We start from the raw sequence: 16842 nt of genomic DNA on the forward strand, positions 1-16842 counted from the left end.
TTGATGGAGTTCACACTCGGCGAAACCGCGGGCGCACGTTATTGCCGGGAAAGCTGTTATTACGGCTCGATCGAGCAGGCTCTGTATCAGCGAATGTCGTTGGATACCGATGCGTTCCCTTCAGAGTGGTGCGCCTCAATTTCTATGTATTCGCAGTCGGTAGGTACAATATATGGTATATGGTATCGCGCGCGTTGCATACGAAAGACGACCCACCGACCGACAGACCGACCACCGTAAAACGTAATTATTCATTCCGGTAATAATGCAGCCAGCTAGGTTCCGTATATCTCTGCATCAACGAGGGTGCATCTTATTAAAACCGTGAGCTCCGCCGCGCCACTCGCTCTCGCAGACTCGATCTTTCGCCTCGATATGCCGAGGTGCTCGCGCGAAACGGCCGACCACCGTTCCCGAACCTGCCAACAACTTTCGACGTTGCCAAACAAATCAAAACTCGCGACAGTACCTGCTACCTATCGTTGGTAGCTTGGCAGATGGCATAGTTTGCTATTGGTCCTAAATATTGAGGACTTACTGGGCAAATGGTCACACAAATTCGAAACCAAGTAAAATGGTCTAGAGACGATACGAGTCTTAAATAATTCTTTTAATCTGTTTGTTCATTGGTACGTAACTCACGTAGTAAATTCACGTGAGAATACATATCCCGTTGCATCAACCAATTTTTATACCATTTTCTTCATTTCTTTTTTACCTTTCTCTCAGAATAGTTACTACAACCGTGGTTGCCTGTCTTTTTTTACACGATCGGTGCCGTCACGAAAACGTATCTACTGTAAAACGACGTTACAACTGTACTGAGACAAAAGTGAATAAGTTCGTGCAACTATTTGTGCAACCTGTCGTACGACGCGACGTACGAAGGGGGCGAACAATTTGGGACAAAGGAATATCCTCAAGTATTGTCGTACCGCCTCTGGGCCGATCCTCGAGTTCCCAACGATATTTATATGTCCACCCCAAACATCTGAATCCCATGAGCCTAGACCACCGTGGAAACATCGCTGCTACAGTCCGGTATACCGTGCTCGTTCAAGGTCTCTCAAGGTCACGAACGTCGACAAAGAATGAAAATTAATCGTGAACGCCTCTCCGAGTAGTTTTCTTCGGCGCGTTATCGAACCAAGCGAGCTTCCGGTACTCGAACGGCCGATAACGCTATACCCCTTTCGAATGTTACACCAACGTATGTAGAATGTTCGGTACTGTCGTCATCGGCTACCATGTTTAGATGCGCGATAAGATCACCGGCCGGTTGAATCAACAGATTCGTTGACGATGTCGAACACGTTGCGATTTGGAGTCTTTCGCTCTATTAGCTTCTATCGTTTCGAAGCCCAATTTGGACCTAATTCACAGCATATAGTCAATTACGGCTACTCTCTTCTAATCTCCTTCCTCGCAAGTTTCGCCTATGAACAGCGGATTTTATGCGTTCTCGGCAGAAATGGGTGGGTGTAACTTCAAAAAGTATTGTAGAAAGATCAACCCTCCGTCCGCATACAGGGTCGTTTATGTTTACGACTAATTCTTTTATTGTTCCAATATTTAAAAAATCTCCAGAAATTCTGGAATATCTATTGAAGTCGAAAAAATGGAATAACATTTTTTCGTTTGACGCCTGGTTTTCGAGAAAATCGAGTTTAAAGATCGTGTCGGTTTCGCGTGCTTTAGTATATGGAGGAAATAGAATTGGTTGGCCATGGTCAGACGGATCAGACGATTCCTACCTAATAACATACGTATTTGCTGCATTTTCAAAATCGGTTTTCTCAAAAACGAGGCGTCGAACGAAAAATTGTTATTCGTTTTTTTCGTACTTATTTTTACATGTAGAATCATCCCCTGCCCGGTTGTACCACCCGTCCGGCCATACCCTGTATAATCGTTGTTCGTACATCATCAAATCTCTAAAGAGAGAAATAAACTCTTATTTGGTTCGTATGTCTCACAATTAATGCAAAGGACTTTCATTTAGCATTTTATTCATCTAGAATCTAGAATCTAGTAATCAAGAGACGAGAAGGTTACCGCGAGAACCGGGGTCGTTGGACAATCGACGAGCACGCGTCGCAACGGAAATCTTATCGCGGTTACGCGAAACCGATACATACTCCGTGCGAGCCTAACTATGTGTTCGATTAGCAGCCGGGACCTGTTGCGGCGGTTCGCGCGCAGCCAGCGGAATCGAATTGCGATCGGCCCGCTGATATCAATATCCCCGTTGGATCCATGGATCCATGGATCCATGAAGCAGGGATCCGGCGGTAGTAGCGGCAACAGGGGAGAATGGGTGAAGCGAACGGCTCTACCGGAGCCAGTTGTCTGTCACCGAGTGACATTTTCGTCGGGGCCTCTCTCGGCTGCAGCGAGAGGAATTTCCTCGAACGGAACACGCGCGATCAAGCTCCGCTTCTCGGACCAACGACCTGTTGCTCGACGACGCAGTACGGCCAATCGTCGAGTAACTGTTACGCGATTGGGCGCTCCGGTGAACCGCGTCCTTACGCTCGATGACGTTTCTCTCGTGCACCGTGCCGCACCGCTGCGGCTACGGCTATGGCTGTGGCTGCGGCTGCGGTTGCGGCTGCCTTCTCTTTCGTGTCTTGTCCACGATCACTGACTCATCGCGCGCTTTCAGTCTCGTTTATCGCCATGCTCTCCTCGTTAGCGCTGCTCGACGCCCGCTCCTTGCCGAATCCCTCACCCCGTCGATCGAGATCATCCGATAACGTCCGACTTCTGGGCCACTTCCGGGCTCTGTCCTGATATCGTCGATCAAGGTCGCTGGGGTACAGGGACAGACCTTTCAAGAATTTACTCCAGGAGCTTCTTTAATCGTAGCATCGAAACTATCCGAGATATTCTAAATTCAACAAAGGTTGCGAATATACTGGCAGGCAACTTGTGACATTTTTTGGGACAGCGACTCTCGTGACAAGCGTAAACGCCTATGAGATAGGGACCAGCAAGTTGAGCTCGGTTGGACGAAATGTTTCGAATATTCGTACACAAGCGTGCACGTTTCTGTTAGTCGATCTCGTTACAAAAATGTCGCAGGTTACTTACTAGCGTATTCACATGTTATTATGTTATTCTCGGGTCTGCGAAAGTCCGGTTCGGTTTTAGACTACATGATGAGATTGGGAGGATCGTGACTGTACGATTCTTCGTGCGGGCTCGGATGGATCAAGAAGAGACGGGAGACAGCGGAGGTTCGAATCGAATAGAAGAGCGCGGCGGTAGGTTCGGCCGAAGGACGGGGAACCGGTAGCCCTTGTTCGGCCAGCGGTCGATCGATGGAGAACGAACGAGCAAGGTGTGCTGGTAGTGGTAGGGAAAGGGTCGACGAAAAAACGCGGGAAACGCGCAGTGGCGGGAAACTGGCGGTAGCGACGCGACACGGCGAGCCTTCGAAGCAGCTGGAGGAGAGACAGAGGGAACAACGCGGCGGCCGTTGGGGAGGCGAAGAGAGGAGAGGAGAGAATTAGCAGAATCGCGTCGGCGCGGTCGTTCTATAACTTTCCGCGCGCGCTCTCTGTCCTCCTCCACCCCCCCCCCCCCGGCTATTTCTCTCTTGCTTGCTCACTCTGCGGTCTGACACGCATAAAACGCGGTCGTTAGGAACGCAGGGACACGAGGAGGGGAGAGAACAGCAAGAAGGGGAGAGGGCTCGACAGAGACGGACTGATTCCGTCGGAGTGATTCCGTGCGCGCGGAGGATCAATAAGAGAAGCGATATACAAACGAGTCGCCGGAAGTTGGCCGAGATAGCACATCGTCCCGAGCCTCTCCCCGCTGTTCCCCTCTGTTCCAGCTGGCCCTTCTCGCTCCCCTGGCTGCCCCGTTCCAGAACCTCTCGAAGGCGTGGGCACACGGCGTGACTAGCCAGCCGCACGAAGAAAGGACCGTAACGACCGCGTAATATTTCCCTCGTTGATTCGCGGGAGCCACGAGCCATGAGCCGGCCATGATTCAGCCCAAAGCCCGAAGCACGAAGCCAGACCGCGACCATCTTTGCCAGCTTTTATATAATATTATGTCATCCGAGCCACATCGCGCCGCGCCGCGCCGCTCCAAATACCCACGCATCCACTCTGTCGTTCATCGAAACGTCCCACGCCTTTCTCTCTCCGACACCCAATTTCTCGCGAGAAGCTGATGGTCACCGATCCCCTTAACCCTTTGCGATCCAATAGCCAATCTGCCTGAACTACCTGCACTTTACCATAGCTGGTCCAACGTCAATCTAGGGCCGCAAAGGGTTAACGTTTCACCAACTCCTCTGTTCTCTCCACAATTCAACGAGCATCGGCAAGCAACTTGCGGCATTTTTTGCGAGAGCAACTTGCAGAAGTGTATACACTTGTGTGCAAGTATTGTTTACATATTGTTTCGCTCTCCGACAAGGGAAGGGTCCCGAGGTGACCTTCTTCGAGATTTTAATGTAACATGTTTCTAATGATATATGTGAAATGTTAGGTGTAGATACTTAAAACTGGCGAAAGTTACTCCAACGAATATTGGCACTTTAGTGCCGAAATTCTCTGACCCTGACGAGAGAGTGCTCCTGATTCGCCAATGGGCATCGAATCGAACGCTAATTAGTCAGCAATTGAACAAAAATTGGGACGACCGTGCGCCTAGCGAGCGAGTCGCGAATATCCACGAAACGATCCGTTATTTTTCCGCGGCCTGTTTGCATTACGCTGATTACCCATACGTTCTACCTCCTCCATTGCGCCGTTACGGACACGAACACGAATACGTATACGAATACGAACGCGGACGCGAACTCGTGTGACTCATGCCCTGGAAACGCCACACCACGCCACGCCATACCACGCCACGCCACGCCATGCCGCGTCAATTCTTTTCCTTGCCGACTCACTCTTTCGATCCGGCCACGCGTCGCCTTTTCGACCGAATAAATTCCCTGCCGGCAAATATCTCTTCCCCGATCGCTCTTTTGAAACTAAATCACATCGGAACGAAGGCAATCAAATGGGAGAGAAAATAATTGAAAAACTGAGACTGCTGTTTTACCAAGGAATGAATGTCAGGCAAGTTTCTAGACATCTAGACATCGATAGTAGCGAAGAGAGCGTCGTCAGAGCTGTGCTTTTTACGATCGACTGCTGGTACTCATAGCTCCAACGCAAACGCTTCCATTAGAAGAGCGTACATTTTATTTCGCTTCGCTCTCTTCGCTAGTATCGCAGCTCTGTTGTACTCGTACCCTAAGTCGGCGAGTGCACAGGGGAAGGTCAAACAATGTCCTCCACTACAGCCGCAGAGCCCACGAACTTTCGCACACTATGAGATAGGATTTCGTTTAAAGTTCCTACAACGACTAGCCCTCTTGTCGACTCCAAAGTCGAACCGACCGGAAAAAGAAATGTCTTGGAAAATGCAAGAGAAACAAATGAGAAAGGTTCGAATTGTCTTGGAACCGATCTCGACGATGAAACGAATCGACGGTAGACGGGGTATCGGATAGAGATAGCCAAGACAGGCTGGTCCGCGAGAGAAGAATAGAATGCCATGCGCGATTTCTCTCGTGCGAACGGGACTGGAGGCTCCTCTCTCGAAAGAGCAGAGAAAGACGCGGCGACGCGGCATACCGAACGAGCGCTTGCCGATCGGTTTGCCGAGATTAATGGATCGTTGCGAGCCAACCGGGAACTCGGCAACTTTTTGCTCCGCGACGGCTGACCCCGACTGAACCCGAGCAGTCGATGGAAAGCAAGAATCCAGACGCGGAGATCGGCCACTCGTCGCGGACCAGTTCCGCAAGGAAACGACCATTATCTTCGCTCGCGGAAGAGCCGATGCCTAAGCTCTAGCCCCCGATGCGTGCCTTAAATTATGTACTAAATTACTTCGATTCCGAAAGAGTATTCAGGGGTGATTGTTCGACAGTCAATGTGTTAATGACTTTGGGAACGGAGGGTCTCGCGCGAATCGGCATCGATCAATCGGTAAATCGAGAGACGAGGATAATAATTCCGAGGGCGACGAGATCTTGAAAATTTAATTCAGGACTTTCCTTATCTCGAGACTCGGTTCAAGGTATCAACGTCGTTCCCGAGGTGTTAACACGTTAAACGCCGCGCGGCTCCCTAATGACCGGCGCTAGACTTTCCGTTCAGGACTCGCCGGTCCTTACGGACCTAACTATGGCCTGAACGGAACGGCAAGTAAAATCGGGCTGGGCACTTAACGTGTTAATTGATACTCCGCGATAATAGTAGCGCGCGAAAATCCGACCGCGGTCTGGAAGAGGTCGGACGAGTTCCGGATACGCGTCGGCACGGTTCTAGCACCGCAAACGTGCTCCGCCGAGTTCAGGGCCGTGAAAATTCTCGTGATATTCGCGCAACAGTTACTCCGGGCTCCGCCGAGTACAGGTGGTTCCGAAACTCGTGGACGTCCGTCTTCCATACTCGCGGCCTCGTCGAACAGGTGCGCCTGCGAACGTTTCCACGGTTAAACATTTCAGCCGAGCCGAACGACCGTTCGCTTGCTCGTCTGCTCGCCTGGTTCGCTCGCTCGATTTGCATTCCCCGGAGGACACGAGTACGCCAACTCTTCGCGGTTGTTTCGAAGCGGGCGACATTAACCGGGCCCGAAAGAATGGGAGAAAGGTTGTCCTGCCACGCCGCGCGAAGGGTGTAACGGATACGCGGGGATTAACCCGGGCCGGGCCGGGCCGGGCCGGACCTCTGCCAGATATCTTCCATTTCCGAGACAGTTCGCCAAAAACGGTCCCATACAATGCCCGACAAAAGCTTCGAGCGCCTCTGCGCGTGTGCCCCAACTCCAACCGAGAAATAAATCTTACGCTCGGACCAGCCATAACACGGGTTGTTGCGTAGCAGCGAATCGATTATCCCTGCGCTCTACACGCTACCTACTCGATTCGCTGTTTTTTTTTCCTTGTTGCACGCCGACTTAGGGTCAGATTATACTAGACATACGCCGAGGGTCTATAAACGCTACATACAAAAACAGAGTAAACAAATTCTATCGGCAGAATTTGTTTACCCTGTCTTTGTTTCTAGCGTTTATAGACCCTCAGCGTCTGACCTGCCTAGCGTAACCTGACCCTTAATACACTACCGGCCAAAAGTAATTGCCCACATATAAAAATCGCATAATTTTCTTAAAATTGAACCAAACGAGTTGAGATTTCTTGACACGTTAAATGACAAAGTTTACTAAGTAACGGGTAAACGAAATGTTGAAAAAATTGGTATTGGTCGGAATTGCGAAGAAACAAGTTAAAGTAAATTTTTTCAACTTTTTTATCCAAGCCTGTAATGAAACTTTAATCAATACGTTTTGTAGATCTACGTTAAGTATGTGTATGGTGAAAATTTCATCTAAATCGGTGAACGTTGCTATGAGCAATAAACATTTCAAGATGAGAGCTTAAGAATGAAAGTCGCAGATATTCGGCATTGTCAAGGAATTTCACCCTTATGTGATCACAGTTCAATGTTTATGACTCATAACGATATTAACCGATTTGGATGAAATTTTCACCGTATATATAAATGACGTTGATCTACAAAACGTATTGAATAAAGTTTCATTACAGGCTCAGATAAAAAAGTTGAAAAAATTTACTTTAACTTTTTTCTTCGTAATTCCGACCAATACCAATTTTTTTCAACATTTCGTTTACCCGTTACCTAGTAAACTTTGTCATTTAACGTGTCAAGAAATCTCAACTCGTTTGGTTCTATTTTAAGAAAATTATGCGATTTTTATATGTGGCCAATTACTTTTGGCCGGTAGTGTACGTCGGTACCATTTGGAAAAATTATATTTGCTTCTACTCATTTAAGGATACTGTTTACGTATTCCTACGTACAAGTAGACAAGACTCATTTGTATGCAAAGAAACTCCACCCCAGAATATTTTGACCATGTATGTTAATTGTTTGCTTTATCGGGATATACTATTTTCTTTTATTTTCGCTCGAGTCGAACAGGATTTTATCGTTTAACCCCAAGTTCTATGGCCCATGCTAGCGTGGCGTTATATTTTCGTATGAATCGCTCCAAAGTTCAACCGGTTTACGTGTACACAATCGCTGATACGGTCGCGAAACGACCTCGAGTCATGCCTCGATCGCGTTTAAACCTTTGCGGTCTTATGTCTAGTGCGACCGGACCGTATATTTCATTCCAACGAGGATAAGATTACGAGCATACCGTTGACCGCGAAGGGTTCAAAAACGTTCGGCACCACCGAAGAGATTCTTGAACGCGCTGACCGAGAAACGAAAGGGATGGAAGAATCGAATGGACTCACCTTGGGGACAGGAGGCTCCGGCGGTGGCAGGTAAGCGTTATCCCCAATCTTCTTGAGGTATGGTGGCCTGTCCGGTTGCCGGAAGAGCCTGCCATCCTGAATAACGATGCCCCGATCGACGGCCCGCTTCGCGGATAGCCTGATCGCCGTCCTGAGATCACCCTCGGCCTCCTCCTCGACCGTGTGGCTCTGCCTGATGTACTTCTCGATGGTCTTGAGGGTCGAGCCCTCCCTCTCGCCGAGCTCCCTAACCGCTTTACTGAGCACTTTGCTCAGGTCGGAGACTTTGCCGACCTTGAGCGGCCTCGACTGCAAACCGCCCGGATCCTTGTACGAGGACTGTCCCTTGTTGAAGATCTTGAGCACGTCGCCGCGCTTCACGGCGACCTCCAGGTGCTCCGCGATCTCCTCCTCGTGGAAGTTGTGATGCTGGCGGATCGCGTGGCATATCCGTTCGACGCTCGGCCTCTGTTTCTGGCTGCGGATCTTCCGGATCGCATCCAGAAACCAGGCCGACCACGTTTCCGCGGATTCCGGCTCGTCCATCTCGTTTCCGTCTCCGTCGGCCGTCTGCCGACGAGGGCGGCGCCGGCGGCGGCGTACCCACCCGCCACGTACCTGGCCAGGTTATACGCACCCGGTGGACAACGCGAGAGCGCCTCCGGGTCTGGGTCGGCTGTGTCACGGCCACGACATTCACATCCTGCGCCTGCCTGCTGCTTGCTCGCTGCTTGCTCGCTTAATCTGGCCTTCTTCCTTCTTCCTTCGTGTCCCTGTCGAGGTCTGTGTCGGTACGTGCCCTCTGCTTTACTTCTATGTTTCCGAGCCTCTGCTCTCGTTTATATTCCCAGCTTTTGCGACGCTCGATCGCTCGTTACTTCCAACCTGAAATCATAACATCCAACACGTCATTTCGTTGGAAATCGATGATGCCGAGAAAAAAAAAATTCACGATAGACGATACTCGTTCGTCGATAACATTCACCGGGGAAAACCTATGAATCCTAGCGCGGTGCACCTTCAAACTACCCTACGAAATTCTTCGGGCATTCCGGCGTTGTCACTTTCCTACACAGTTCGAGCTAATGAAGTTTTCTCCCGAACGGGAGAAATGTCGACGTCGATAGCGAGACGAAGAGATCTCGGCTTGGGTAAAATTCGAGCGTGAACGGGGAGGAATTCGGAGCGCGAGCAACGGATTCGGGAGAGCGCATTTTGTCGCGGTCGCGACGCGTGCGACTCTGATTAGCATGGGAGAGGGTCGCGAGCGACGTTTATCGATCGGTTTCCTAGCCGGCCAAGTATTGTTTTCGGTTACAACAACATGCGCCGGGGATTAATTGAAACGTATTCGAGCGTTCCGGCGAGCGACGAGCGTAATCCGAATGTATTATTTTTCTGATTTCTAGGATGGAGAATCGATCATCGGACCGATGGAGCGTACGCGCGAAAGGCGTTGCGCAACGACCACCGATGAGAAATTGTTCGCTCGAGTCCTCGGGAGAGAGAAAACGACCATTCCAATTTCCAGCTCGGTAGCGAACGATGATCGGCCGATTTTCCCCCGAGCGATGAACTTTCTCCTCGCGAGCCCGAGCCGCAGCCGGAGCCGGAGCCTGAGCTCGAGCTCGAGTTAGGTATACGCACGGTGCTCGCGTGGAAGGGAGTGAAATATTTAAAAATCACCGTGATCACCGTATGGCATTGCGCAACCAGACGCGACCTATAAGCGCGCGGCTTTTCAAGTCGATCGTTCGTACGTGCTCGGAACCGTTCGGACTGAATTCAATCTCGTACGAGAACAGAATCCTGGGCTATCCGAGGCGTGTTCTTAAACTCTTCGAACATGTACCCCATGAAGTTCCGTGAGATCGTTAGCACACCAACGGTGAAATTCCGGTGTCACGCAATAATTACGAGCGCGTCACCCACTGAGCTAGTTGCACGCGCAAATGCCCGCATTTTCCAACGACGTTCCTGCCAGTAACCGATTCGGTTTCTCATCGTCGACGTATCCGAAGCACCGTAGAAACAATCGGAGTCGACAATCGGCGAAAAACGCGCGAAGCTAATCATTTAAGTCGAGTTGATAAAAAAGCTTCGAAGAGATTCAAAGGTTTCACAGCCTGGGTTCGGAGTAAAATCGGAGCCGGATTTTGTAGTTGCCTACGAAACCTGCGACTCTCACGGTCGGTACCCGCTATGAATTAATTGCTCCGCGGGGAAAACGCGTCCCCAAACGCCGGCGATTACGCTCCACACAGAGCCGAGGAGATGCAGCTGCGATACAAGTTGACCTAGGCCAGTGCTGCGCTGCTGGTGCCGAGGCCGATGCCGATGCCGGTGTCAATGCTGGTTGCGACTCGCGAGTGCACGATAATAAATATCTCCGAGCTCGGCCAAAGAAAAGAAGTGTAAAACCGTGAGTTAAACCGGCTCCGGTTGATCCACCGGAAGAGACGCCACGACAGGTCGAGCCACGCCGCGCTCCGATCCCTCTTACGACCTCGTTTCCTCGCCACGTGCACGTTCTATTCTCGAAACCACGTTACCTACCCTCGTAGCGACGCGGTCGACATGTTTCCCGCCAAAACTTTTTACCCTCTCGCCGCGATTCCCACGTTTTTCGTTTCGAAACTTCCTGCTCCGATTAACCAGTTTCACGGTCCGAGACGCGACAGTGCAAACACTTTACAGCTTTTAAAGTCGACCTTACCAAACGATTCAATTTGATAGCGCGCGACTAATTCTTCGCGGTGGGGATCTGGATCGAAGACCGCCTTCGCGAACGAATCGTATGGTTCGTCGGCCGACTCGGCCGATGCTCGTGACACGGCGAGAGGCAATCGGTTGGCCCCGATAACCGTAATTAACTGGAGCCTTTCGTAAACCCGAGCTTTCTTCCGATCGCACGCATGACTCACGATCCGGCGACGACGACAGCCGAATCGTTTCTCGATCAACACGTGTGTCTCTGGCGCGTAGAAGGTCGCGACGCGACGCAGCGATCGAGGACCACCTTCTGCGATTCGGTCTCCCCGGAAAGAAACGCCAATTAGCCTACACCCTGTCCAACGAGACGAGGCAATAAACGTAAACATGGCCACTCGAGTGCGACGGAGTTGAAGTTACCCTCCACTCAGACAGGCCATAGGTGATTCGATCGGTCCGTAGCAACGAGACCCGCACAGAAATCTCTTCATCGCGGTCACCGCATTGACACTGCTCTTTATCATTGGAGGACCGCAGAAAAGGCTCGTCCGTTGTCCGCGACACGAACTCGCGGGTGTTCGCGATCATTCGCGAGTGTTCGCGGGTGGTTGAGCCCGCGGGCGCGCCGATCACGAGATAACATTAATACAATAAGCAAACGTGTAACCGGGGCTGCGCGGCGTGACGGTGTCCCGAGGGAGGATATTTTGACCTGCGCGATTTCGTTCGCGTTTTTCCATGTCGCTGTTCCCCGGCACGTATGCCTGCGAGCTGCTAGCTACGGGCTACGTGCTACCACCTACAAGCTACGAACACTGACACCGCCACCGCCGTTATTCCCCGCTAATTAGCCAGCGAATGATCGATCGGGGGAAACGTTAATTGAATCGAACGATGAACTGGGCGGTTCTATCCGGCCTAAACGGTTAAACGGAACTGTTATTTAACCGTTCGAGTGTTCGATTGGTCGGTACCGGCGTTATTAATATCGAACATCGATTCTCTATTTTTTTTTTTTCTTTTTGTGACGAATTTGCACTCTCATTGTCCACGGATATCGCTACCCTTCGCTGAACTTTTACGGTACACGCGACGCCATCTTTGACGGAAGCAGGCTTCGCAAAAGTCATCGAGTTTTTCGACAGATTAACCTTGCCGTCTTCCCAGAGAGTCTGGCACCGACCGTGAATACGATTGCAATTCCGGCGATCGGGAATTATACTCGAAAAATCGGCGAGATAATTTGAAAGAAGAAGGCCGCCGGTAGTTGCTTAATTAGAAACGCGAACCGCGGATGTTTGCGCGGATGTAAATTTTCGTCGATCGATTCGAGGGGACCGAAACCAAGCAGTAAGAGAGAAAAAAACCGTTCGGCGGCGAATAAGATGAAAACCATCCGATTGAACGCGCCGGCGTTCGTGGCTCGCCGAAAAATACCGGTCCGCGACTGAAACGATTCGAAGACACCGGGCGTGTGCTAGAAATGCATAAAATTCAGCCACGCCGCGCGGCTCTCGACGGTTCGACATCCTCCGAGCTACGTCGAGGACAGTCATCGCCGATGAGGTCATTGTAAGAATAGTGGGGAGAGAACGAGAGAAAAGAGAAAACTTCCATTGATTCGAAACGTGGAAATTTTTAAGCTCCGAGCGGAGAGAGAATAAAAAATGTTGGGATCGCGATGCGTGGCTTGCTCGACGACGGTTTGGATTTCCGGCGACGGCTTAAACTTTAAACGTCAGCCTTGGCTCGAATTCATTAGCCGGCCAATTACCGGCACGCTTCCAACGCTCACCGAGAACAGGAGCGGACGTGCCACCTGACAACTTTCTGTGTCTAACGTCGACGCGCGTTATACGCGTCGAGCGAGCGAGAGAGAGAGAGAGAGAGAGAGAGAGCATTCTCGGGTGCTGTTCTCCTAGCTACCGTTCCGTTCCATTCCGTTCCATTCCATTCGACGGAATCAAATATAAACAGACCGTTCGATAACAATAATAGCGCTCCTACTTACGCAACGGATACACTCGCGCTCTATCCTCGTGCATAACAGTCGCAACGCCGAGAAACACCACGGAAATTCGAATATCTTTTACCATCCACGTCACAGTCGGAAAACTATGTCACTATGATTACTAGATCGCGAACGGTTAAACTCTATCCGTCTCATCGAAGCTCGTCGAAAGAAAGATTTCGACGAGCCTAGACACAGCTGTTCGAAGCGGATTCGGTGCCGCGTTTACCAACCAGGGAGCACGAATAATTGCACGAACGAGCTGCATCGATTCGCGTTTTCCCGGTGTTGCAATTTTTCCGCGCAACAGTGTAATTCGGATGTTGGCGTGAACGCGAGACGTTAATGAACGCGTGCACGGTTACCGAGCCGCCTCGTATCGTTCCCTTTATCTTTGAGGTTATGTCAGATGATATCTTCATGCGTCACACTGCCATCATAGCACGCGTTGTTTGACCTGCACTTTTCAATGTAAATACTGCAACGAGCAGTAGTTTACCAACAAGTCTTTTCCACTTTATCTTCGAGGTTATGTCGAAACGATACACAACGCGGTCACGCCGCTATAGTTTCAATTTGTTAGCGTCACCCGTATGTAAATACTGCATCCACCGTGGGTTTACCAACGGACCGTACACGTGAACCAATTTCACGGTTTTCGAGCGCGAAATGCAACGGAAACGCTGTCATTGAACCTAACCTCGAAGCTACTGCGACCCTTATCCTATACTAACCGTAATTAAACGATGAAAGGTTCAACGAGCGAAGGTAGGTTCGGCGAACCGCGCGGCTCTAGCGAACGGAATGTCGAGGGAACGAGGCTACGCCGTGGACAGCGTTTCAAACTGAAAATACCATTTTACAGATTAAGCGGCAAAGCTCGTGCTACTTTGACGGAGGATACTCGGGCTGGAACTCCAATCGACGAAACGTGAAAAAGAACGGAGGCACGTCGATTGCCACCGGAAATCGCCGGTGACCGGCACGAGCGAGCTCGTAGTCGCCGTTTTATCGAGGATCGTTAACGTTCCGCGAAATAACGCAAAGAAGGGAGCGCAACATTGTGCAATCGCGCGCGCGCTTCCATTTTCGACAATAGCCGCTCGAAGAAATGTCGAGGACGACGGAGAGAAACCTCGGGCCTCGAGTACGGCGTGGACGGTGAGGCGAAGCAAGGCGAGGCGAGGCGAGGCGAGGCGAAGTGAGGCGAGACGCGACGCGACGAGACGAGGTGATGCGACGAGAGACAGAGAAAACTCGTGACAGCACGGTCGAAGCGTTAAACAGGGAAATCGCGATGGATCGAGAAAGAAGGAGCAGTATTTCTTCGTCGTGTTGCGACTTACGACTCGCGACGGGGACGAGGGCGAAGGGAGGCCAGTGAGGCCAGGCCGGCTGGTTCTGTTTGCCGGGGCCCCTCTCACCCGACGGAGGGTCAAAGAGAGAGAGCAGCTGCCACCGAGAAAACGAACGAATGCCAACGGGCCTAACTGCTGCTGCCGCCCGTCGCTCGTTTCGTATCGTATCATATCGTATGGTATTGTATGGTATCGTATCGTGCTCAACAGTATCGCATCGCATCATGTCGTATCGTATCCGTCTCGTCTCGTCTCGTTTCGTTTTGCTCGTTCGCGTTTTCTACCCGGTTCCATATCGTCACGGAAACGCATACGTCGATCGCTAGCAAAGCTGGCTAGAACGTAAACGAAACGTTGTCCGGCGGCGGTCGATCGATGGAAAATGTCAAGAAGGATGGACGGAATTTGGAATCGCGGTCGCGGGACGAGTAGCGCGTACGTGGACTCGTTGGTTCACGAATGACCACCAGCCAGCAAGCCAGACTGGCTAACTACCGTCGGTAGCCATTTTAATTAACGTACTCGGACAACGCGTATCCCTCGATCGACGAGACTGCTGGGATGTATCCGGCGGCAGGGTGAAAAAGGTTGTCGCGTTCCTCGGCCGAGTCACACTTGCACCGTAGCTCGGTAACAGACACTGTACGTTTGACGAACGTTAAGATCGCGACGGCCGTCGCCCACGAACCCATCCGTCGCCACGGTTATTTTCGATCCATCGGCTGCCCGATCGCGACGATACCGACAACGAGGCGTACGTTTCTTCCGTCGAGTCGAGGATAGGCAGGGCCGAGCACGAACAAACCGTACGGAACAATGCAATTACGTCGTCGAAGCGAAAACACCGAGGACACAAGTTTCTCGAAGCCCGACGGGCAGCCATCTTGGCTAGGCACGGCCAGTTGTCGACCGTTTTCGCACGATTTTTCGCGCGTCCGAACAACGAGTCCGCTGAAATACGCCGGTGCCTCCGTTCGGCGAGGTACGCGTCGCTGTACCGAAGCATCAGAATTTATGCCGAGATCGGGTATCGTTGCTAACGTATTGCAAGAAAAATGCAACGGAGTAACACCGCGTATACAGTGGAGAAGGCTGTCTGCGTCTTTCTCTTTCGTTCTATATGTATCTATCTCCCTCCATCGCACGGTTACTCGGTCTCTATCCGTCTTGCTCCCGCGCTATGTCCCTCTCTCTCCCACTCGTTCTCGAACAGGCGGCCAGACCCGCTGCTGGCCCGTATCCCGTATGCATCGGGCGACGATTCGCGTGGTTCTCTGTTGCCGAGAATATAACGAGAGACGAATTTGTCTTTACCTGGTCGCGGTTGTTCCATGTATAGATCCACAGGGGGACACGCGAGAGCACGAGTCACTCAGGTACCGACACACAGGGCTCGCGTGTAATCACGATCACCAATTATCTCGCGACAACGGCGTCACATTTCACACAAATCAACAAAGGTTACCCACTTGACAAAGATGGCGGTCGCGGGGGTTACACACTGCGCGCACGCGGTGGGGAGCGCACTGCGCACACCGCGCTCTCGGCCACGACGGAATCACGAAGAAACACAGTCGTAGCGGCACGCGTTCTCCTCGACCAATCAAACCTTCCACTTTGACTCGCACACTCTCGTTACCGGTCACACGTGCGTGCGTCGTGTTTCGTTGCCCCTCTCGTTGGCGCGCACGATGGTGCGCGCGCGCACACCCTTCGGGAATAGAGCGTGTTCCGCTTACACAGCTACACACACGCACTCGACACTCGTAAGCACGTACACACATATACGCGTTCGTGTTCGCGCGATGCCCCGTGGGACAGCCCGGAGTAAGAGCTTTACAGCGCGGCCAAGCAGAAGCCGCGACGAATGCGAATACTGAAACCAGCCCGATATCACGACCAAGACTGCCGTGTTTCTCTGTTCCTCTGTTACTGTGCAACTACGCTTCTACCTCCACTATGGCCGCCCACTTCACGCTCGCTTTAACCATTCCCAATCGGCTTCTCGACGCGGCAGCGCGCGCGACTACTACACGACACGACGATATGCCGGCGGCTTTGTCAACGAGCCTTCAGGGCTGTATCTACCCCTTGGCGAACCACGCGTCTGCACATACTAAAAAGAAATAATTACCGAATTACTGTTGCGCTCGTCACTCCCTTCCCCTCCCCCCTCTTTGTCTCTCTTTCTCTCTAACGCGACGATACGGTATACTAATTCGATTAACGGATTAATTTCGTCAACATGTTTTATCGTTACTACTTTATCCTAACAATTTGTTCTTACATACAAAGTACACACAATGCCGTTAAGTTATTTGTTATTCAAAAAATGGATTGTATTTTCTCACTATCCGGGTAAAAACGAAATAAAATTTTGCAACGTTGGAATAAAAAACGTAAAAAATGTTGTG

General features: G+C 51.2%; 1 protein-coding gene across 3 annotated transcripts in view; it reads right to left on the minus strand.

Moving 5' to 3' along the window:
• The window catches only part of Enok (histone acetyltransferase enoki mushroom), a 28830-nt gene extending 12295 nt beyond the window's left edge, over positions 1-16535 (minus strand). Inside the window, exons 1-2 of one of the 3 annotated variants that reach the window (XM_076784488.1) lie at positions 15743-16535; positions 8348-9232 (exon numbers count right to left, since the gene is read on the minus strand). In XM_076784488.1, the coding sequence (XP_076640603.1) occupies positions 8348-8893 (546 nt within the window). In that variant the 5' untranslated portion in view covers positions 8894-9232; positions 15743-16535. Of the gene's footprint in view, positions 1-8347; positions 9233-14950; positions 15595-15742 lie in introns of those variants that run through there. The other 2 variants (XM_076784507.1, XM_076784497.1) reach the window with 2 other exon arrangements.
• Positions 16536-16842: the final 307 nt, after the last annotated feature.

Source organism: Halictus rubicundus, chromosome 1 (genome assembly GCF_050948215.1).
Source record: "Halictus rubicundus isolate RS-2024b chromosome 1, iyHalRubi1_principal, whole genome shotgun sequence".
Taxonomy (NCBI): Eukaryota; Metazoa; Arthropoda; class Insecta; order Hymenoptera; family Halictidae; genus Halictus; species Halictus rubicundus.